Genomic DNA, 18,981 nt, shown 5'->3' on the forward strand with positions numbered 1-18,981 from the left:
TTTTGAGCAGGCAGTGGTCACACTAAAACACTGATCATTCAGAATAGCCTAGTGTGCTGTGGATGTAGGGGTTGCTATAGCAGCCACGATGGGGACTTGAGTGGGATTCAAAACAGTGGGGATTCAGAGCTGTGAATATGCCATATGGAGCCAGCCAGGTCTCTCGTTGGCTACAACCTATATACACATAGTGGCTCCCTTTTCCATGTCAAGGACCCCAAAGTTGACACTAATTAGCCCGCAGACCCCCATTTGAAAACATATGCCAGGGACCCCCATAAGACGGCTCTAGCAGTGATTCTCACCCCATTTAATTTCAAGGACCCCCTGCAGTTTGACATGAATTCTATACGAGTCTACGGACACCCATTTGATGGCATTTCTATCTCTGGGACCCCCAATTTAAATTGTAAAATCAATGTTAATTTAACTCTGAGAATGTACAAATGGAACCAAATGGATTTGTACACTCAGAGTTACAGACCCATAAGGGTCCATTTAGTTCCAAACTATCATTTAGCTGGGGACCCCCTGGAACTCCCTCAAGGACCCCTGGGGGTCCCCGGACCCCACTTTGGGAACCACTGCACTATAGAATGTTTTCATGTTTCATGGATCGCCTGGCCTATGTACCATGCACCGTTGTGGTTGGGCTTTCATCCCCAAAACTATTTTTTACAGTCTATGGTTTCAACTGTAATCCTGTAATAAGTAGTAGGCTACATGTGCAGATGTTGTTGGAGGTGGTCTGGTCTCCCTATACTCTTCCATTGAGAAATAATAGACTCCTGTGTCGGGATGAACCTGTGTAGTTTATGGCTGCTCCAACAGTAGTGGCAACATAAAAAAAAAAACCAAAAAAACAGAATGTCAAAATATCTACCACGGTGGCTGGGACCAGAGCCATAGAGTAATGGTTGAGACAAAGCAGTGAAAGGTCCTGAAAGATACATAACGTTAGTCTTACCCAATACCCAATCTTTCTGTTTTAGGAACACAAGGCTGCTGTACTTTATACCTCATACTTTAATGCTTAGTACAAGCTCACAACTTGTCGCAAAGCAAATATTGGTACATTTAATTGTGTATATAGGTCTGAAATGGTTTTGTAATAATCAAAATTGTGGCATAAAAGTACAATATTTGATAGAATATAATTAAAATTATAGAATTATAGAATATACTCCAGTTAATTAAATATTCCTAAAAATCATGCAGTACAATTGTACATTTCCACCACTCCTGGTTGACAAGTAGTCCTGCCTGAAGCTTAATAATGATAACTGTATTAATATTTGATACAGCCAGTTTCTGGAGAAAATGGAATTAATGTGGCCACAAAAGCCTTGAAACTACAAGGGTATGAAAGCAATGTCGCTGCTAATATACGTCACGCCCAGCTGTCAACACATTGCACAGGTCTCCACCAGGATAGGAATGTAGGACATTGCAGCTTGCCTTCATCTGGTGGTTGGATAAAAGGGCAACAAAAGTAAACTAGAGAGACTGTGTACCAATTTGCGCAATGTTTGGACAAATGCTGTAGGTGTACTGTGCAAAAACTTGTTTTGCACAAAGCGGCCTCCTGGTGGCACTATAACAGGCCGTTCTGGAAATTTTGGGGCAGAGGTTCATCGTTGGCATCCAGGGAGTGTGTGTGCAAAATTTTGCATCGACCGGGTTAACGGTGCCGGAGATTAGCTGCTCACGGACACACGGACGGACGGACACACGGACGGACGGAGTGCAAAACATACTCTCCCCCCATGCCTTCGGCCTGGTGGAGACAATAAAAAGTACACAAACCTGTGGACTGGCGCCCTCTACTGACAGTGACGTCAGGACTTGAGGGATATTGCTTGCTTATAGGTGCTGACCAAACAAACAAAAAAAGTCTAGAGAATCTTCTCTCGCTCATCGTCCTATTGGAACTATTTTCTCTTTGTCACTCATCTTGCTTTATTTGCAGTTTTGCAATAATACTCCAGGTTCTATACGGTGTGAGTTTCATGCAACTTCAGCTTGAATAATGTAAGACAATATGAATGCATCCCAGCTGAGTGTGAAGTAAGAAACATAACTGTACCATGGATTATATTATTATATACACTCTTCTTGTTCAAGCTAAAACATAATAGGCCTACTAAATTCTGAACCGCTTAAACCCTGCAGGGATTTGTGGGAAAAATAGCAAAAATAAAGAATCTACATAATAATCTCACAACGACCCATGTCTATAGAGCATGGCAGTTCCAACCCTCTCATGACGACAACAGGCCCGGAAGAGAATTCCCCAGTCATTTTTCCCATAGATGTTTCAATTTTATTTATTTTTATTGAAAGACATTTAACCCTCGGAAAAGGCAACTCTTGTTGTGACAAATCATGACAATAAAAAATTTTTTGGGCCGATCAAATAATTAGAAAGAAGAAAAGTGTTGTACCCTGCCCTTTTTGAGTGGTGCAACCACTCCATTGCGGAGCTATGTGTGTCTCTGGCTGGGTCCCTGGCTGGCTGGCTGGCTGTGGCCGAGCACGAAAATGGTTTGGTCGTTTTTCACCAAACAGTGTTACTGTTGCGCAGCCTAACACACACACACACTCACACACACACACACACACACACACACACACACACACATTAACTGTATATATGATGATTTGGGGTGTGACAATACTGTGACAGTACAGTACAGGGACCCCCTGGGGACGCCCACACGGTAACTGTCATTTCTCGACTGTTCCGGACGCGGGCGGCTCACCGGAACTGGGCTGGCACCCTGGGTGCGTTCCTGTGGGTCTGGATGTTCCGGGGACCCCCACACGGAGTTGCACCACTCAGTTCAAAGGGGTGTGATTTTTTCTTCTTCCTAATTATTTGATCGGCCCAAAACGTTGTGTTTGTTCTCATGATTTGTCACAACAAGAGTTGCCTTTGTCCGAGGCTTAAAAGGGAAAAATGAATGGGGAATTCTCTTCCGGGCCTGGCGTCGGAGTGTAGATTCTCGTCTTACACAAACATTACATTACCGTTGACGATGAATGGAGATTTTACGTCATATATGAACGAGCAAATCGGCTATTTTTGTCCACAGAAATATTAAATTCCCATTGACAATGAATGGAGAATTTACGTCATGGGTAGATGAGCAAATCGCTATTTTTGTCCTACACAAAGATTCATTCCCATTGACAATGAATGGATGATGTACGATGATAACAGCACCCCTCACGTCAAACGGGTGTGATTTCTGAAAGATTATATGACATTTTCTTTTTAAATATTCACACACCGTGCCCAAAATAGGGATGCAGTTCGAAAGTGGTTATAAGACGTTTCATTGCAGGTCAGGTGCAGGGGTTGAGTGTCGGAAATTGGTAACATTTACTCAAGTAATTATGTGCTTTTACCTTAATTATTTCCATAAAAAACACTATACTACTACATCTCTGAAGACATTTTTTTACTGCCCTAATTATTTGACATGTTCAGTTATTAGTTACTTTGTAGATTTAGATTAGTAGTATTAGTTGCGACGCATTGTGAGCGTGTAGATCTGCTATTTTCAAATGGCCGTAACTAGTAACTAAAGTTTTCAAATAATTGTACTGAAGTAAAAGTAAAGATTTTGGCTCAGAGATGAAGTGGAGTAGAAGTAAAAGTATTGGAAATTGGAAATACTCAAGTAAAGTACAAATACCTCAAGACTGTACTTAAGTACAGTACTTAAGTAAAAGTTACTTTCCACCACTGTATTACACCCAACGCCAACCAATCACATTACAAACCTATACCAGCTGCAACATTAACGTGACAGACACATTGATGGATTACTAATTACAGTTTATGTTTTTACTGTATGTGCTGTATTTTCATGCCAATACTTTACTTTTACACAAGTGCAATTTTGAATAGGCCTACAGGACTTTAATTTGCAACAGAGCAATTTCTACATTCTGATTAAGTAGATCATCTGATTATTTCTCCCACCACTGGGTTGGTTTCAGAGGAAAACCCTGTTTCTATGTCAGTCGTTCTCAAACATTTTATGTCAAGGACCCCCAAAAATATATGTAATTGGCCGCCGACCCCCATCTGAAAATATATAGTTCCAGGGAAAATAGCAGATCTACAAGCTCACAATGCGACACATTGTCAACTTGTAGATCAGCTATTTTCATCAAATGTGAAATTGGTTCAAGTGGTTAAGTCAATTTGAGGATAATCATTAGGATGGAATCTGGATGGATTAGGCCATGGATACCCATTTGATAAGTTAATTGTCTCTGTCTGGGATATATTTAATATAGAATACAACTGATTTTGCCATGAGATTATGCTGCAAACAAAGCATCTATAATTTACTTGTGTGACTCTGTGAAGTTAAATGCCCCTGCGTCTACTCTAGCTGTAATACCCAAACAGTAATTGTTTGGGTATTGTTTCTACAGCAAGCCGATAAAACCTTTTAACACTGAACTACATTTATTGGAGCATTGTTATTGCTTTAATTTTGTGTTAATGTGTTTTGCTGGACTACTCAGCACCCAAGGTAATACTGTCTAGACAAAAGAGACAAGAGAGCATTGATTATTCACTATTTAGTGAAGTTTACAAGATAATTGTAGTTCCTAACAACTTCAAATGTTGTTTCTTTTACACAAGTGTACCAAAGAGACGGTAGGTTTCATCATAACCCAGCAGTTAGGCTCAGTGTTTGCCAACAGTTACTCATTGTTTGGACTGAAAACAAGGCTGGGCTAATTGTGTTGATCTCATAAATCTGATTTGGGTTGTGGCCATTTCAGTTCACAGGAATGTTCACCTGGGCCCCTAGAGGGCAGTGTTGCATGTATGTGTATGGAGAAAGAGAAGCAAGGCTTTTGTACCTAATGACTTCTGCAGGGGGGGGGGGGGGGGTCATCTCTCAAAATAGTCCAGTCCAGGGTTGAGAGACGTTAAACACTGTATAGGGTCAGAGTAATTAGTTCAATGTTCCATTGTCTGTCCTGATGAAGGTCTAAGTGACCGAAACGTCGACCTAATAAAGTTAGCGGGCAAGGGTATCTGTCTTTCAAAGATAGTCTTTTCAAAACATTAATGTTCAACATTAAAATCTACATAAAATTACAGCAAGATAACTTCTATAGTTCAAGTGCACTTGAATACTGTCCTGAAGCTGAAAATGTATATATATAGTGACTCATATAATAGACTATGTGACTATGTGACAACCAGGTATAGTCTGGTGACCACCGGAGAGACAGGTGACAGCCGGAATGTAGACGGCACCCCGGGAGCAGTATGGGTTAGCGCCCCAGCCTGCATCCTCCGTGAGGAGGAAGCCCAAAAGCCTTCGATGAGGCCTTTAGGAGGGCCATTCGAGCCACAAGTGGAGTCTGCAGTACTACCGTTGCCCAGCGGTGGAGCCTGCAGAAACATTGCGGCTCAAGACTCCACCACTCCTGGACCTGAATGAAGTGTCTGGTGCTGGGAGTCTGGTGCAACGCACAGGTCCTGGCGATACTCCTGGTGAGAGCAGGAGTGGACCTGGTGAGACGTAGGAGGGGCCTGGACAGGAGGCAACCCACAGAGCCTATAGTCCCTCCACACAGAATTGTACCTCTCAGTCCCGGCACAGTAGTTCCGGTCTTCCGGAGTGGTTCCAACGGATTGTGCGGCCCTGTCTTTCCCTAGTGGGTCTGATCGAGGGTAGCTACTGGGACGTAAGTTGGGACTTGATCACCCCGGCTGGGTCACTCGAGTGAGGGGTATATGATGTTCGAGACCCGAAACCCTGATGACCTTGGGATACATCACTGAGGAATGGATACGTCCCAGTTGCATCCAGGCGATGTATTTTCGTTCTATATAAATAGCTAAAAGAGACCATACGAGTGTTCTGTGTGTATTTTCTTGTTTTTCTTATTTATCTTCTTAGAATTAAGAAGGATATCAAGATATTTTTTTATTTAAGGAGGTGTTCTCAGATATTGGCTCCAAAGTCAAATATGTTATCTATGTCAACCATCCTCAAACAAGAATTACATTGTAATAACATGTCCCATTGACCACGTTTTAAAATAATAATAATACAGTGGCTCCCTGACCAGCCTTTCATTCACAATGAACATAACATTATGTTAATAGTAACATTATGGGTTGCAGATTCACTACAGGATAGATTTGATCACAGCTTGTGGCTTCACAGATCCTTTCCTGTTTGGAGATATGGTGCATGATAAACAACTCATTTCTCCGAATAGCAGGACACAGTGATAACATCTATGACATATGTCACTTCATATCAAAACACGATAAACAAATATACTTTATATTAACATGCTTGTCAATGTGTTAGAGAAGAGCAAGCTTTTACACATGCAATAATGTAATTGTAATGTAATTTTTGAATTGTCATGTTGGTTCATTCTTGGTTAAATTAAATGGAAGTGTCCTGAAAGTCCATGGGCTGGGCTTCCTTGGAAGCATGACACTTTAGGCTGTATTATTCCTGCACTAAGCTACACTCATTTTATCCCCGTTTCTCCACTATGCTCAAAATGTAACACGACAGAGGGCTTTTCTTTTTTTGGCCGTGCTCCAAACCAACAACATTTTGGAGTGACATCTTTAAGTTTTTCTCAGACGTGTATGACTGTGTTATCAACCCATACCCCTACTGTGCTATTCTGGGTGGATTTCAAGACCTGTCATTTCTACCTCATCACATCCAATTTCACTTGTTTGGTATTATATTTAAAACTTATTTCATTAACAAATATCACTTACAGTACCTTTAGTTTAACCGTATGAACCCTAGCCTCGCTATTCCGTGGCAACTTTGGCAAAGCTAGCACATCTACGAGCTTGTAGATCGGCTAGCTTTGCTATTTGTCGTACAACAAAGCATACAGTGTATGCCATAAGGCAGCAGTTAAAGCGCTTTTGTGGAATTCAGATTCTTCAATCAAAACTCATTGACATAAATATTTGATCTTTAATGGTCAAACATACAGAGTTGGAATAAACAGAATTGGGAGACAGTTCAGAAGAGTAGAAGGCAGATCATACGTCATTCTCATAGTCAGCAGGATTCTTCCTCTTGCCCTGCATATGGACGTTGTTTCCCCAGGTGTATGTCAGGTACATCAACGTCACCTCTGCAAAACAGTTAGCACAGAAACACATCTGATGAAAAAACTATTGGTGTGAGTTTATAGGTCTGCGAAGGTTAATCAATATTGAAGAATTCTCTTTTTTTTTTCCTTTTAAACAAATCGATTTTGTAGGAATTTCGTGTTTTTTTTATAGCAAATCTACAAGCTCACAACACGAGGCATTGTGAGCTTAAGTGGTAAATCAGACAAATCCATGTATTCGATTATAATAAAAAAAAAAATCATACTAATAACATTATTTATAAAGGCGAATGTTTCATGATACAAAATCTATACAGATATGAATACTTACGGGGAGACCATCTGAAGACAGAAGAAGTAAACCGTCTCCATACATTGGGGATTCCTTTAGAGAAGTAGTTGGGGAAAGCCCTCTGTTCAAATGGGGAGATAGTGAAGGAAATGATGTGTCTGACCTTGGCCAGGTTTCCGAAGTGGCGACCCATGATGTCCACAGAGCTGAAGTGAAATAAATTGTAAAATGTTACAATCTTAGATAAACCAACCATAAAAAGACACGAACAACAGTACCACTCGATTGCACTGGAAAAGCATGGGTACTACTTTAAAAAAAACATGATCCCAATAGATTTTAAAAGGCTAAAGTCAATCCCTGCATACTGAAACTTTTATTATGCAAGTGAAAAGTAACACATTTCACATGAACATTCAACATAACGTAAATCCCAAAACGAATCACTGTTGGGCAGAAATCTATCTCCATATTTAATCTTAAAAAACAAAACAATAATGGCCTATGTTATGCTGTCATAAGACCCCGTCATACAAAAGTAGACAATCTAATAATCAATGTATGGATTTTTAAAGATTCCACTCATTCCAGGAAATATATGAACACTCTGGTCCACACACATCCCTTGACTCCTTCAAAACCGCTCTCAAAGGGCACCTACGGACGGCTGCAATTCGAAACCGGCCCCCGTAAAATCTGAATCCCCCACTCACCTGTTTTCCCCTCACTGTGATGATTTCCTGTTTTTGGCTATATACATAAGTGTATATTTGTACGTATCAATCAATCAATTGGACATACAACCCTTTAATAGCGATGATGAATTTCGCAGGCTGTTTGACTATTTGGACATCCGTTTATTTGGAAAAGCCCATGATGCATATGACTGCATTAGCATTTACATTTGACAAGCCAAAGGTAAACAAAGGGCAAGGAGGTTAGCTAGTAAGCTAACTAAGGCTAACTACCTAACAGAGTCCTCGAATATTTAGCTTTTTACTTTCGTCAACACAGTTGTTTAATAGAACTATATCAAACTATATCAAACCCGTTACACAAAAATGGAGGACTATCTTAAATATATTTGTTATTGTAGGTAAATATACAGTGTCACATTTATGACATTGAATCTCACCGTTCAGCTGCTGCTCGAGATTAAGGAAGCCTTGACCGCTGACCGGATGCTGTCTTTCGTATTTCCGTTGCATCATTGGGTAACTGCGAAACATCGACTTTGCAGTTTGCACCTGTTTTAGAGTAATTAATTAATATATACTCTAAACTATGCACACAACTTTATATACTGTTAATCGAATAATAAAATGGGAATATCTTTTTTCTAAATATAATTTATTAAACCAATGTTGAGCATATTTTGACTTTATTTTATGAGATTTATGTATGAATTATTTGTGCTAAAAAAAACTAAATATAATCCCCACTCCCCACTGTTCGTTTACAGGCTTTTATTTGCGTTTGCATTCGGCATCATCAACACTAATATCATAGGGCTAGCATATAGATCATATGGCTCTAATGCCGATTGCTAACGTACGCGGCTTGTTGATACGAGGTCTCGGGTTCGCTTCCCGGCCACTAGCAACATATATAATTATGTGTATGTCTCTATAGCCAAATTCCAAATCCAATACCCAAAATCTCACTCACTCACTCTAGCATAGTGGTGTTACGATTCGTAACACCACTATGCTGGAGTGAGCGTGGTTAACTGCCGAAATATGTGACCATCTTGTGGACTAAACACGATTTACGTGGAGGTCTTTAAATACCGCTAGAGTGAACTCTGCTAATAAACAAACCACAATGATTTCCGTTCGGACCATAGACTGGTTCGGACACTGAGATTATATGAAGTCCACATGATTGTCACATATTTCAGCAGGTCACCTGGAGTGAGCGAGTGGCCGAGATTTGGGGTATTGGAATTTGGTTTATGGGTAGCAATACATTACAAATAGTTTATTTTATGAATTTAAATGTCCAGATGAATATTGAGAATACACAGGATCAGTTTACTTTAAACAATCCACTCGTGATCCTTTCATAGATTAAACCTTTCCATTGGCATTTTAGACGCTACTGCCATCATGTGGTGAAGCAGAGAAAATAAATAGCTGGCAGTACCACATCAAGTAGAATTAGTAGATCGTTTCATTGTCATAAAACCATTGCCAAGAAATACATTTATTCCATCCATGGGATGTTATGAATGTATTCCATTTGTCTTTACTATATGTTTATTGGAAATATTGACATTACTAATTCAGTATAGAGCAACTGAGAACAGACACCACAATCTCTGCATGCTAACTTTTTTTTTTTAATTTATATTCCTTTTTTTCAAAGTTTCTCATAATGTGAACAGTCATCCATCAGATGAACACAGACATAGTACATACATTCAATTTACATAAATAGACATGACACGCATTTAGAGTTAGACAGAATTGTCAGTACAAATTCATAAGTATGCTGTCATGTGATGACCAGAGGTAATAAATAGACACTATTTTTGATAGATTTCCATTAGGGAAAACAGTTGTCAGACAATCATCTGTAATCCCAAGGGATAAAAAGGAATGTAAAAGGTATGACATATTACCGTGTTAAATAATAGACAGACCACCCACCACCTAAAATAAATTAAGAAAAACTTTAAATAACAAATTATACATTTTCTTCGTCAAGTGCATCAAATTCTCTGTTAAAGAAACACCCCCACCTATTAATTAAATAATAGAAAACAAATCAAAGAAAAATAAATTACAAATTTATTCATTTTCATTGGAATAAAACAGCTCACATCAACGTTTTACAACTCCTAACAGACGTCATTGAGCCTAGGCAGGTTATGTAATGGTCAACATCTAGTGAATTAATCCACTGCTAAGAAGGGTTTATGGTCGATACGCTGTCCAGCTTGTACTTTATTCAAATACATAATGTAGAAGTGGACTTAGCGACAAGTGCACCTGGTGGCCACCATATTGCTTAAATCCTTAAAGACATAGGATCCATCCTTATCGAATATCATGACACTCAGAGGTCTGTAATGGGAGGGGACGCACGAGGGTCTCGGCACAGAGGAGTCCAACTTCTCATAGATTATGTTCTGTACCATGGTATGGTAGATGGATCCGTAGATGAAGCCCATTGGACTGGGACACTGGCCCCTGCAGTACCTGGGGTTATACTTGGGAGGGAAAACGATCCAGTGGTCTAGTTTGAGCTGACTGAATCTCACTCTGAAGTCATACAAGTCACAGTCGTTTGTTTTGAACTCAGAGCTGGGACGAAGGTCCGGTAGCTGAGTCTCCAGGCTCTGCTCACCTCTTTTGCTCTTTGGAGATTCCCTCCTGATTCTACTCCTGCCGCCAATCCTTCGTTTGGGTTTGAACTCCTCCCGGTCAAGTTGGTTCGCTGAAGTAACAAGTCTCTGGGCTGCTTTCCCAGGCGACCACTGATGGGCATGCTTGCTGGGGTCATTGAGATAGAGGAGGAGAGATAGAGACCGCATAGCGGGTTCTATTGGAGTTTTGTTCTTGTCCCCTGCACAGCTCAGCTTGATGAGCAGATGCAGGTTCTTCCTCTGAAACCTCAAGATTGGGAGGAGAAATGTGCTGATATCAACCTCCACCCAGTTCTCCCTGCGACGTCCGTTTCCACTTACTGTGAAGTTGGTAGAGTGGAAGCCGGGGCAAAGCATACACTGGTTCAAATCCTTCTGCTGCTCTTTGACCTTCAGGTAGCACACAGCAGAGAGAGGCACTTCTTGGTGTTGGTCAAAAGAAAGCAATAGAATGGATCTCAAGAGCTGCTCATTGTCTCTCAATTGATCCAGGTTGTAGAAGACATCCTCCATAAATAACTCTGTGGGGGATGAAATCATACATCAGTACAGTACACTACACTGTCAGTCAATCACAAAAATAGGTACAAAAAGAAAACCCTCATCCATTTAATTATTTGAGTTTTGCACAGAAAATGTCAGCACATTTGGCCAAGAGCTATGGCTGTTTATCCCAGTGGGTGTTTTTTTTGCTAAACTAATACTTTGAATGGATTCAGCATCATGAAAACTCCTAGCCCTCCAAGCAGAACCCAATGGTACTGAAGTTTCTGACATTTTGTTCGACCCAGTCCATGGGGTCCTGTTGCATCACTACCATGCCACCTGGTACGCGGCCATTCATAAAACATAAACAACATGGATGACGCCTGTCTGCGCTATTTGACGACATTTTTCCGTGTGAGGCTTTCTGAATATGTGAAGTATAAGTACCAATACATGCCGCTGCGAATATCTCCTGTGGCACGGAAGCCGTATTTTTAATCTTTGTTTGACCGATTTGGTCGCTTTGATTCTTCTCTTCCTTCCTTGTTTATTGACACCTCATTGTACCGCCTATCTGGCTAGCTAGTGGCGCTATAGCTATGACACAGCAGATCAGAGGCAGGGACGTAGCCGCACAAGCCAACCGCACACCGGGAGGCGGTACAATAAACGGTAAATAAACAAGAAGAAATAAAGCGACCAAATCGGTCAAACAAAGATTCAAAATACTTAACGGCTTCCGCGCCACAGGAGATATTCGCAGCGGAATGTATAGGTACTTAAAGTTCCCGAATTCAGAATAACTTAAACTAAAACAGGCCGTCAAACGGCGCAGATTCTATCTTAGAGAGCATGTTTACTTCCGCGTTCCGGAATTCCCATACGAAAATATAGTCATGACCAGGGACCCAACATAAAACTCATCAAAATTTCAGAAAAGCTTTATGTAGGGTCCCGACTCCCGAAAGGGGCTAGAAAACTCCCTAGTTTGACACGTCACATGCTACATAAAGCATGATGAAATTTAGATTTTCTTTCTTTCTGTAGGTTGTTAATGGTATGGTCACATATTATGCAAATTATGAAAATTGCTCAACATATTATGCAAGTTAGCATCCGGCAGTTTCTACATGCTTTGGACCCATACTCAACATTTCTAACATAAAACCTTGGTGTACTCAACGGGGCTCTATGGGCTGGCTATTTGTTTTTCAAAATAATTTAAATGTCTGAAACATTATCATCAAGTGACTTACTTTACTTAATCCTCTTATCATCAAGTATAATGTGTAAACAACAACATTTTTGTTGTTTGTTCCAGTGATGGAATGTCAAACGAATCTACGAATCAACAAAAAAGTTGAAGACCCCTATACAGAGTTCAGTTCAGTAACAGTCTCTCTGTCTCTCCAGCAGAGTCTAGCTCTTTTAATAGTAAACAGAAGATCATGAAGATGTATTTTCAGGTCAGGATAGCCAACCAATTTTGTCCAATCAGGAGAGAAACTCAAAAGCATAGTAGGCTATATCATCATTCATGAAATTACACAAAGAAGTAACCTACTGGACACACACACACACACACACACACACACACACACACACACACACACACACACACACACACACTTTGTCTTTGTATTGAGTGTACTGTAATGTAGGCCTACTGTAATTCTGCAAACTGTTAATAAATATTTCAATCAATCAAAAAAAACACACACACACACACACACACACACACGCTTACCTTTGCTTGGGTCCAGACATTCACCTCGAGGCTTTATCAGTCGAATTGTGTTGATTTGGTTGTTGTCCCAGTCCCCCCCATTCAAACTCCTGCGCTCCCTCGACAGCTTCTTATGAACATCTCTCATGTATCTTATATATCTGTAGTCAGGTTTCATCAACATGTCTTCTTTTAGATCTGTGGTCCAGCTGGTCTTTCCGTGCTCTGACATGGCTTTGAACAATGAGGAGAAGATGCGTGCATGAGGGATCACGTCAACATCTAGAGATTTCACCAGGAGGCCACAAGGTCCACTACTGACAAGAAACACTAGAACAAATGCACGGACATAATGGAGTAAAACTGACATCAGCGTTTGTGTCTCCATTACAAAATAAAACATAAAAAAGGGGAAAAGAAAGGGGAGAGTTCAGGTCATCTGAACCACACGCTGAGTGCCACTAAACCCCAGGTGTTTCCAATCAATCATCATCAGTAAAAACTGACGGGGATGGATGATTGACCCAGCTGTGATTGACTTGTTCATTAAATAGCCTACGTAATGCTAGCCCTGATACATGACTGCCATGATGATTATCATGACAGTCATGACGTAACTGCACCCTGTTTTTTGCACTCGCTACATTTACAAAAAATCCGTATATATAAACATTCGGATTACAAATATAAAGTACTCACAATTTGTCCCACGGGTGTTAGTTAGTAGCAGCGCCAGCGATTAGAATTGCTGCATCCCGCGTTGTTTAATAAAAAGCATTTTTATCCGAGCGCCCCGGCTACTTTTTTCAAACGGGGTTCGTTTGGGAAATCCACAGTTGCACACCGGGAGCGCACTCGCCTATTATTCTGTATTGGCAGGGCGGTCAGCGTACATATATCGAACACACCGAGTGCCACCCTCCTCCCGACCGATAGGGGCGCGTAGTTGAAAGCCAATGGCAAAATAACAGCTCGGATAAAAATGCTTTTTATTAAACAACGCGGGATGAAGAAATTCTAATCGCTGGAGCAGCAACTAACTAACACCCGTGGGACAAATTGTGAGTACTTTATATTTGTAATCCGAATGTTTATATATACGGATTATTTGTAAATGTAGCGAGCGCAAAAAACAGGGTGCAGTTACGCCTTGACTCTCGTATGAATACGAGAGTCAAGAACCAGGGCTAACGTAATGCCGTGGTTCAAAAACACAAATTGATAATTTATATTTTAATAGGCAGCGAACCAGACCCTAATTGAAAATGTCTAGACCACCTCCAATATGTCCCAGACATACGCATTTGTAATTGTATGTCCCAGACAAATGCATCTTAATTGAAACTAACTGTTGAAACAGAAGTAGATCTTTAATGGAACCTTTAATCTTTAATGGATTTAACTGATTTATTCTTTTCAGAATCAGAAAGACTTTATTGTCACACCTAAAACAAATAACGGTAAAAGGGGGAAATGAATGTGCCGAATTTCATGGCTCTATGATATCACAATATAAAAGATCAATACCTAATAAAAAACTAAGGTGCTAAAATGTATGTATGCTTTTGTAAACAATAATTACAAATATGAATAAACATACAACTATCTCTACACTCTTCCAACTCCCTGGCATCTCCCTCACTGCTCTTGTCATATTCTAGCTTGTTGTTCTTGCAAAATTTGCCATGGCAGTTACCACAAGCAGATATGCACTGTGCATTAAAATGCAGTGTGTACACTCCCTCTCATAGTTGCAACTGACTAACTTCAGAAGATAGTCTGGTGTGATGGGGTCTGTTCATTGACGGTACAGACTCATAGCCTTTGTCACGGTCAAGCTTCCATCCATACTCCAGTACATTACGGATGGAGATTATGGATGGAAGCTTGGTGGTGGTACACTGGATGTACTGTACATCCAGTGATGGACTTTGCAGCAGCAGCCAATCTCTGGTCTGGATATAAGCTCGGAGAGAGTGCTGTGCTGCGGCTCCTGTTGTTTGGGGCAGTTTTTCTGGTTTGATACTCCCAGTAGCGGTAGTAGTTCTGCAAGACTGAAGTGGAGAGGGCTATGGAAGTTTTGGACATCCAAGCCAACAAGGAGGAGGACCTCATCACAGCCAGCTGTGAACTATTCAAGTTCATGTTCCATGGGAAATCGCACGAAAGTTTTGGGGACTGGAGACTTGACATCTTCAGCTACTAGGAGTATAAAAACTGAAAAACTGCCCCCAACAACAGTGCAACACGAGCAGCAGCACAGCACTCTTTCCGAGATTATGTCCAGACCAGAGATTGGCAGCTTCCATTCACTCACATAGCCTACTGGAGAATGGATGGAATATTGGTGACAAAGGTGACATATTAGTTATTACGCATGTTTGGGACATACAAAAGCAAGTCATTTTTACTGAAAGGTAATGGCTGGAACAGATTCAGCACCCCAAAAGAAACCTATTTACACACCTCAGAAGCTCATAATGTCCTGAATTTATCCTAGGCCCTACGTGTGTACCCCAACTTTGATTGGCTCCCACAAAGTTTCCCAAGGGAGTTGGCTTGGAACAATTTTTCTGTGATAGTAGACACCTTTATGAACACATCTCTGAAGAAAGCGAGTGGTAAGCATTTTTTTTACCAGATATGCCACAACTTAAGCTAATTTTCCCTAACTATAATGGGACTGATCAAGGGTAGCTACTGGGATGCAAGTCAGGACTTGATAACCCCGGCTGGGTCGCCTGAGTGAGGCGTATGCTGTCCGAGAGACCCGAAACCCTGATGACTTTGGGATACATCACTGAGGATACGTCCCAGGTGCATCCATGCGATGTTTGTTGTTATAGTATGTCATTTTAATCATTAAATATACAAATGTAATAAACACTATAACATATAATAAACACAACATATTGCTAAGATAGTGTATAGCATAGTATTACATGATTTACTATAACACTAATAGTATGGCATGTTTTAGTAATGACATCTTGTAATATTGTTTGTGCACAAGACAGTGAAATAATGGTAAGGTCACAGGAGTCAGAATGAGATTTAAACAACTGGTTGAGGAATGAGCCTCCAGCTCCTTTTCAACCAATACAATACACAGTATAATTGCTCCAAAGATCAAACGTGAAAATAATTCCTTCCCCAAGAAGGTTTGCACCTTGAACTTGAACTCAAATGAAAGTTTCCCCATTAGCTTTTAAGTGTCCCTACAGAGGTGGAGAGAGTACTCGACCCCAGTACTAGTAAGAGTACAAATACGACCTGGTCAAAAGTAGACTTGCTTTTAAATCTACTTAAGTATTCAAGAGTAGATGCTTTTAAATAGTTACAAGTACATTTCTTATTTTTCACACACACACACACACACACACACACACACACAACAATTTGCTGTACTTTTTCACAATTCAGTTATAGGACACAACTAGTGTGAGAGCAGAAGTGGGGAAATATTTGTCTTGGAAATGTACTTGAGTAAGAATAATAAGTATAAAAAAAATCAAATACTCAAGTAGAGATCCTCAGAATATGTACTTAAGTACAGTATTAAAGTACATTTACTCAGTTACTGTCCACCTCTTGGTCCCAGTTGTCAGAACTGATAACTCCCCTCAGCTAGCATTCAGAATGTGACACAAGGAACACAAAATGCCTGACAGAAAAGGCATTATAAACTCAAAATAGATGGTTTGAGAATTCCCACCCAACTCCCTTCAGTCAGTAGATTTTGACTGTCAATGAAACAAGCACTGTGATGGAAAAGCTCATTTATTTAATGAACAAGTGCTTGCTGTGACCATTAACCCATTCTGAACGGGCACCCATTTTGGTGTTGGCATCACGTTATGCTTTAGCTATTGAAAAATAGCAGATCTACAAGCTCATATCGCGCCACCGAGTGGCGCGATACGAGCTTGTAGGTCTGCTATTTTTTGAAAAATCGAAGAGCGACTGACATTTTTAGAATCTGATCTCAGGTCAGAATGGGTTCATCAGGACCAGTGTGTGTCTGGCGGAAACCTCGTGTGAATCTGATCTCAGGTCAGAATGGGTTAAAAGCTTACCGTTTCCATTGTTCAGAATCAAGTTAATATCATGTCATACATCACATACAGTTCCATGTTTTGAGAAGTACCACACAACAAAGACATAGTTCAACATTTAATCAATGGAGGAAAAGATCAACAGGAATTCACACTAGAGAAATAATACAGAGGATATAGAAAAACTATTATTTTGAGACAAATACACCACATTTTTTTTTACAATGGATTATATGTACATAATTGAAACTTTAAGCAAAAACAAAGCTTTAAAGAAAGCATATACCAGTGAACGTGATCCGCCCTTAATTTCTCAAAAGTTAATGTCTGCATATATTTTATACAAAATAGATTTTCAAACAATATTTGGGTAGTGCAAATTCTTTCTTTTCTTTTTTAGATTCAAGCTGGTTGATTACTTTCACAAACAGTTTGTGTGGAAAACTAAACAAAACAAAAAAACGGACTATTTTCCTATTCACAGTATTACACAATTTGACCAAAGCCGTCAAGATAGAATACAAAATGTGTTACAAAACAAAGTGCTGTACACTTGTCCTCTAAGAGCTAGAGTTATGTTGAAATATGCTGAAAGTTTGACTGTTATTTGCTTTGGTCACCTTGTATTCAAAACTCAAATAGGCTTTCCATTGTGTGCAGTCTGCCTGAATAGTCTACTGACACAAGCATACATCTTTTCCTGAAAATCTGGCCTGCAGAGATAAAGGATAAGTGTTCAAACTCATCTGAGTGAATAGCTTATATTTTAAAGTAAGAACAATACATCAAAGGAAGCAGTTAAATGTCTTTTCATGCAATAATGAAATAGTATGTTTATCTGGCATTTCCTTTGCATATTCGGTTGTCCTCGTAAAACGTCTACAACAGGAAGGTGACCGTAGCCTATATACGTTTGAGGAGAGAGGCAAGTGTGTTTTTTGTATATCTGTTAAAAAAAGAGGTTCTGAACAGCAGCAGCAGCAGAGTTGTGAAGACGCACTGGATGTGAAAGTAACCGTTCTGCAGTTTAAAAAGGAAGGTTTTCACAACTATCTATTGAATCACCCAAAAGGAAAACACAATCATTCATTTTGGGACATGGGGGAGGAGTTGAACGGCTGGGAGGATGACACTTGTGATGACATAAGCCCGATTTATTCTTCGTCGCGCGACGGCGTCGCGTCCGAAAATAGCCCGTCCATGAGCTCACGACGTGTCACATTTGCAACGTGTCGGGAGCTTGTAGAATGGCTATTTTCAGTGTATGATGGAGCATAAATGAGGCAATCGGCATGGCAGCACATACACACCCGGAAAACTTACCTGATCAGTCTTAAAACACAAAACACACAAGCACACCATGTGGGGGAGTCCAAACTAAAAACATGGTTTTTGTTTTGTTTTACAGTCTACCAGTGAACATGGGTGACCACAAACACTTTCATCAAACTTCAACCAATGGTGACCTGAGCACGGGAGTTATTAAGTAATGAGTATCACCCCAGTAGCTTCACATTGGATGTTGGCATTAGAGTACTGTATCTATGGTTGTGTGTGAGAATGACATTTACTGTACTGCTCGATCTCTGTTCCAATAGGTTATCTATGAACAGAAAATGCAGTTTTCAAATGACTCTTAATAATCATAACAACATCTCAAATTTATATAGCGCTTTTCTGAGTACCCAAAGACTCTTGATATCCAATCATCTAAAATATGGACAGCGTGCCACCTTCGGCGCTTTTTTGTTAAGAAAAAGAGCAATATGCGTTCTTTCTTTAGAGGAGTAGAACAATTTCGGCTTCAAGATTCAAATTCATTAGTAAATTTTGTGCTTTCAAACACAAAAACATAATAACAGGGGTATTAAAGACAGCCATGACAAACTAAGCAGACAAACCCAAATGG

General features: G+C 40.1%; 2 protein-coding genes across 2 annotated transcripts; both read right to left on the reverse strand.

Moving 5' to 3' along the window:
* Positions 1-6,987: 6,987 nt before the first annotated feature.
* On the reverse strand, positions 6,988-8,648 carry LOC310873430 (cytochrome b-c1 complex subunit 8-like). The gene is made up of 3 exons (XM_083785803.1): positions 8,571-8,648; positions 7,475-7,641; positions 6,988-7,164 (listed from the first exon to the last, which is right to left on the reverse strand). The coding sequence occupies exons 2-3, from the start codon at positions 7,626-7,628 to the stop codon at positions 7,070-7,072; spliced, it is 249 nt and encodes an 82-aa protein (XP_083641929.1). The 5' UTR covers positions 7,629-7,641; positions 8,571-8,648; the 3' UTR covers positions 6,988-7,069.
* A 1,764-nt stretch (positions 8,649-10,412) lies between these two features.
* gdf9 (growth differentiation factor 9) lies at positions 10,413-13,165 on the reverse strand (the record flags this gene model as incomplete). Its single annotated transcript, XM_083785738.1, has 2 exons — positions 10,413-11,326; positions 13,039-13,165. 2 exons carry the CDS (start codon positions 13,163-13,165, stop codon positions 10,413-10,415), a joined length of 1,041 nt encoding a protein of 346 aa, XP_083641864.1.
* Between the last annotated feature and the right edge of the window lie 5,816 nt (positions 13,166-18,981).

This window comes from Protomyctophum parallelum, assembly GCF_964188405.1.
Source record: "Protomyctophum parallelum genome assembly, chromosome: 16".
NCBI classification, from domain to species: Eukaryota; Metazoa; Chordata; class Actinopteri; order Myctophiformes; family Myctophidae; genus Protomyctophum; species Protomyctophum parallelum.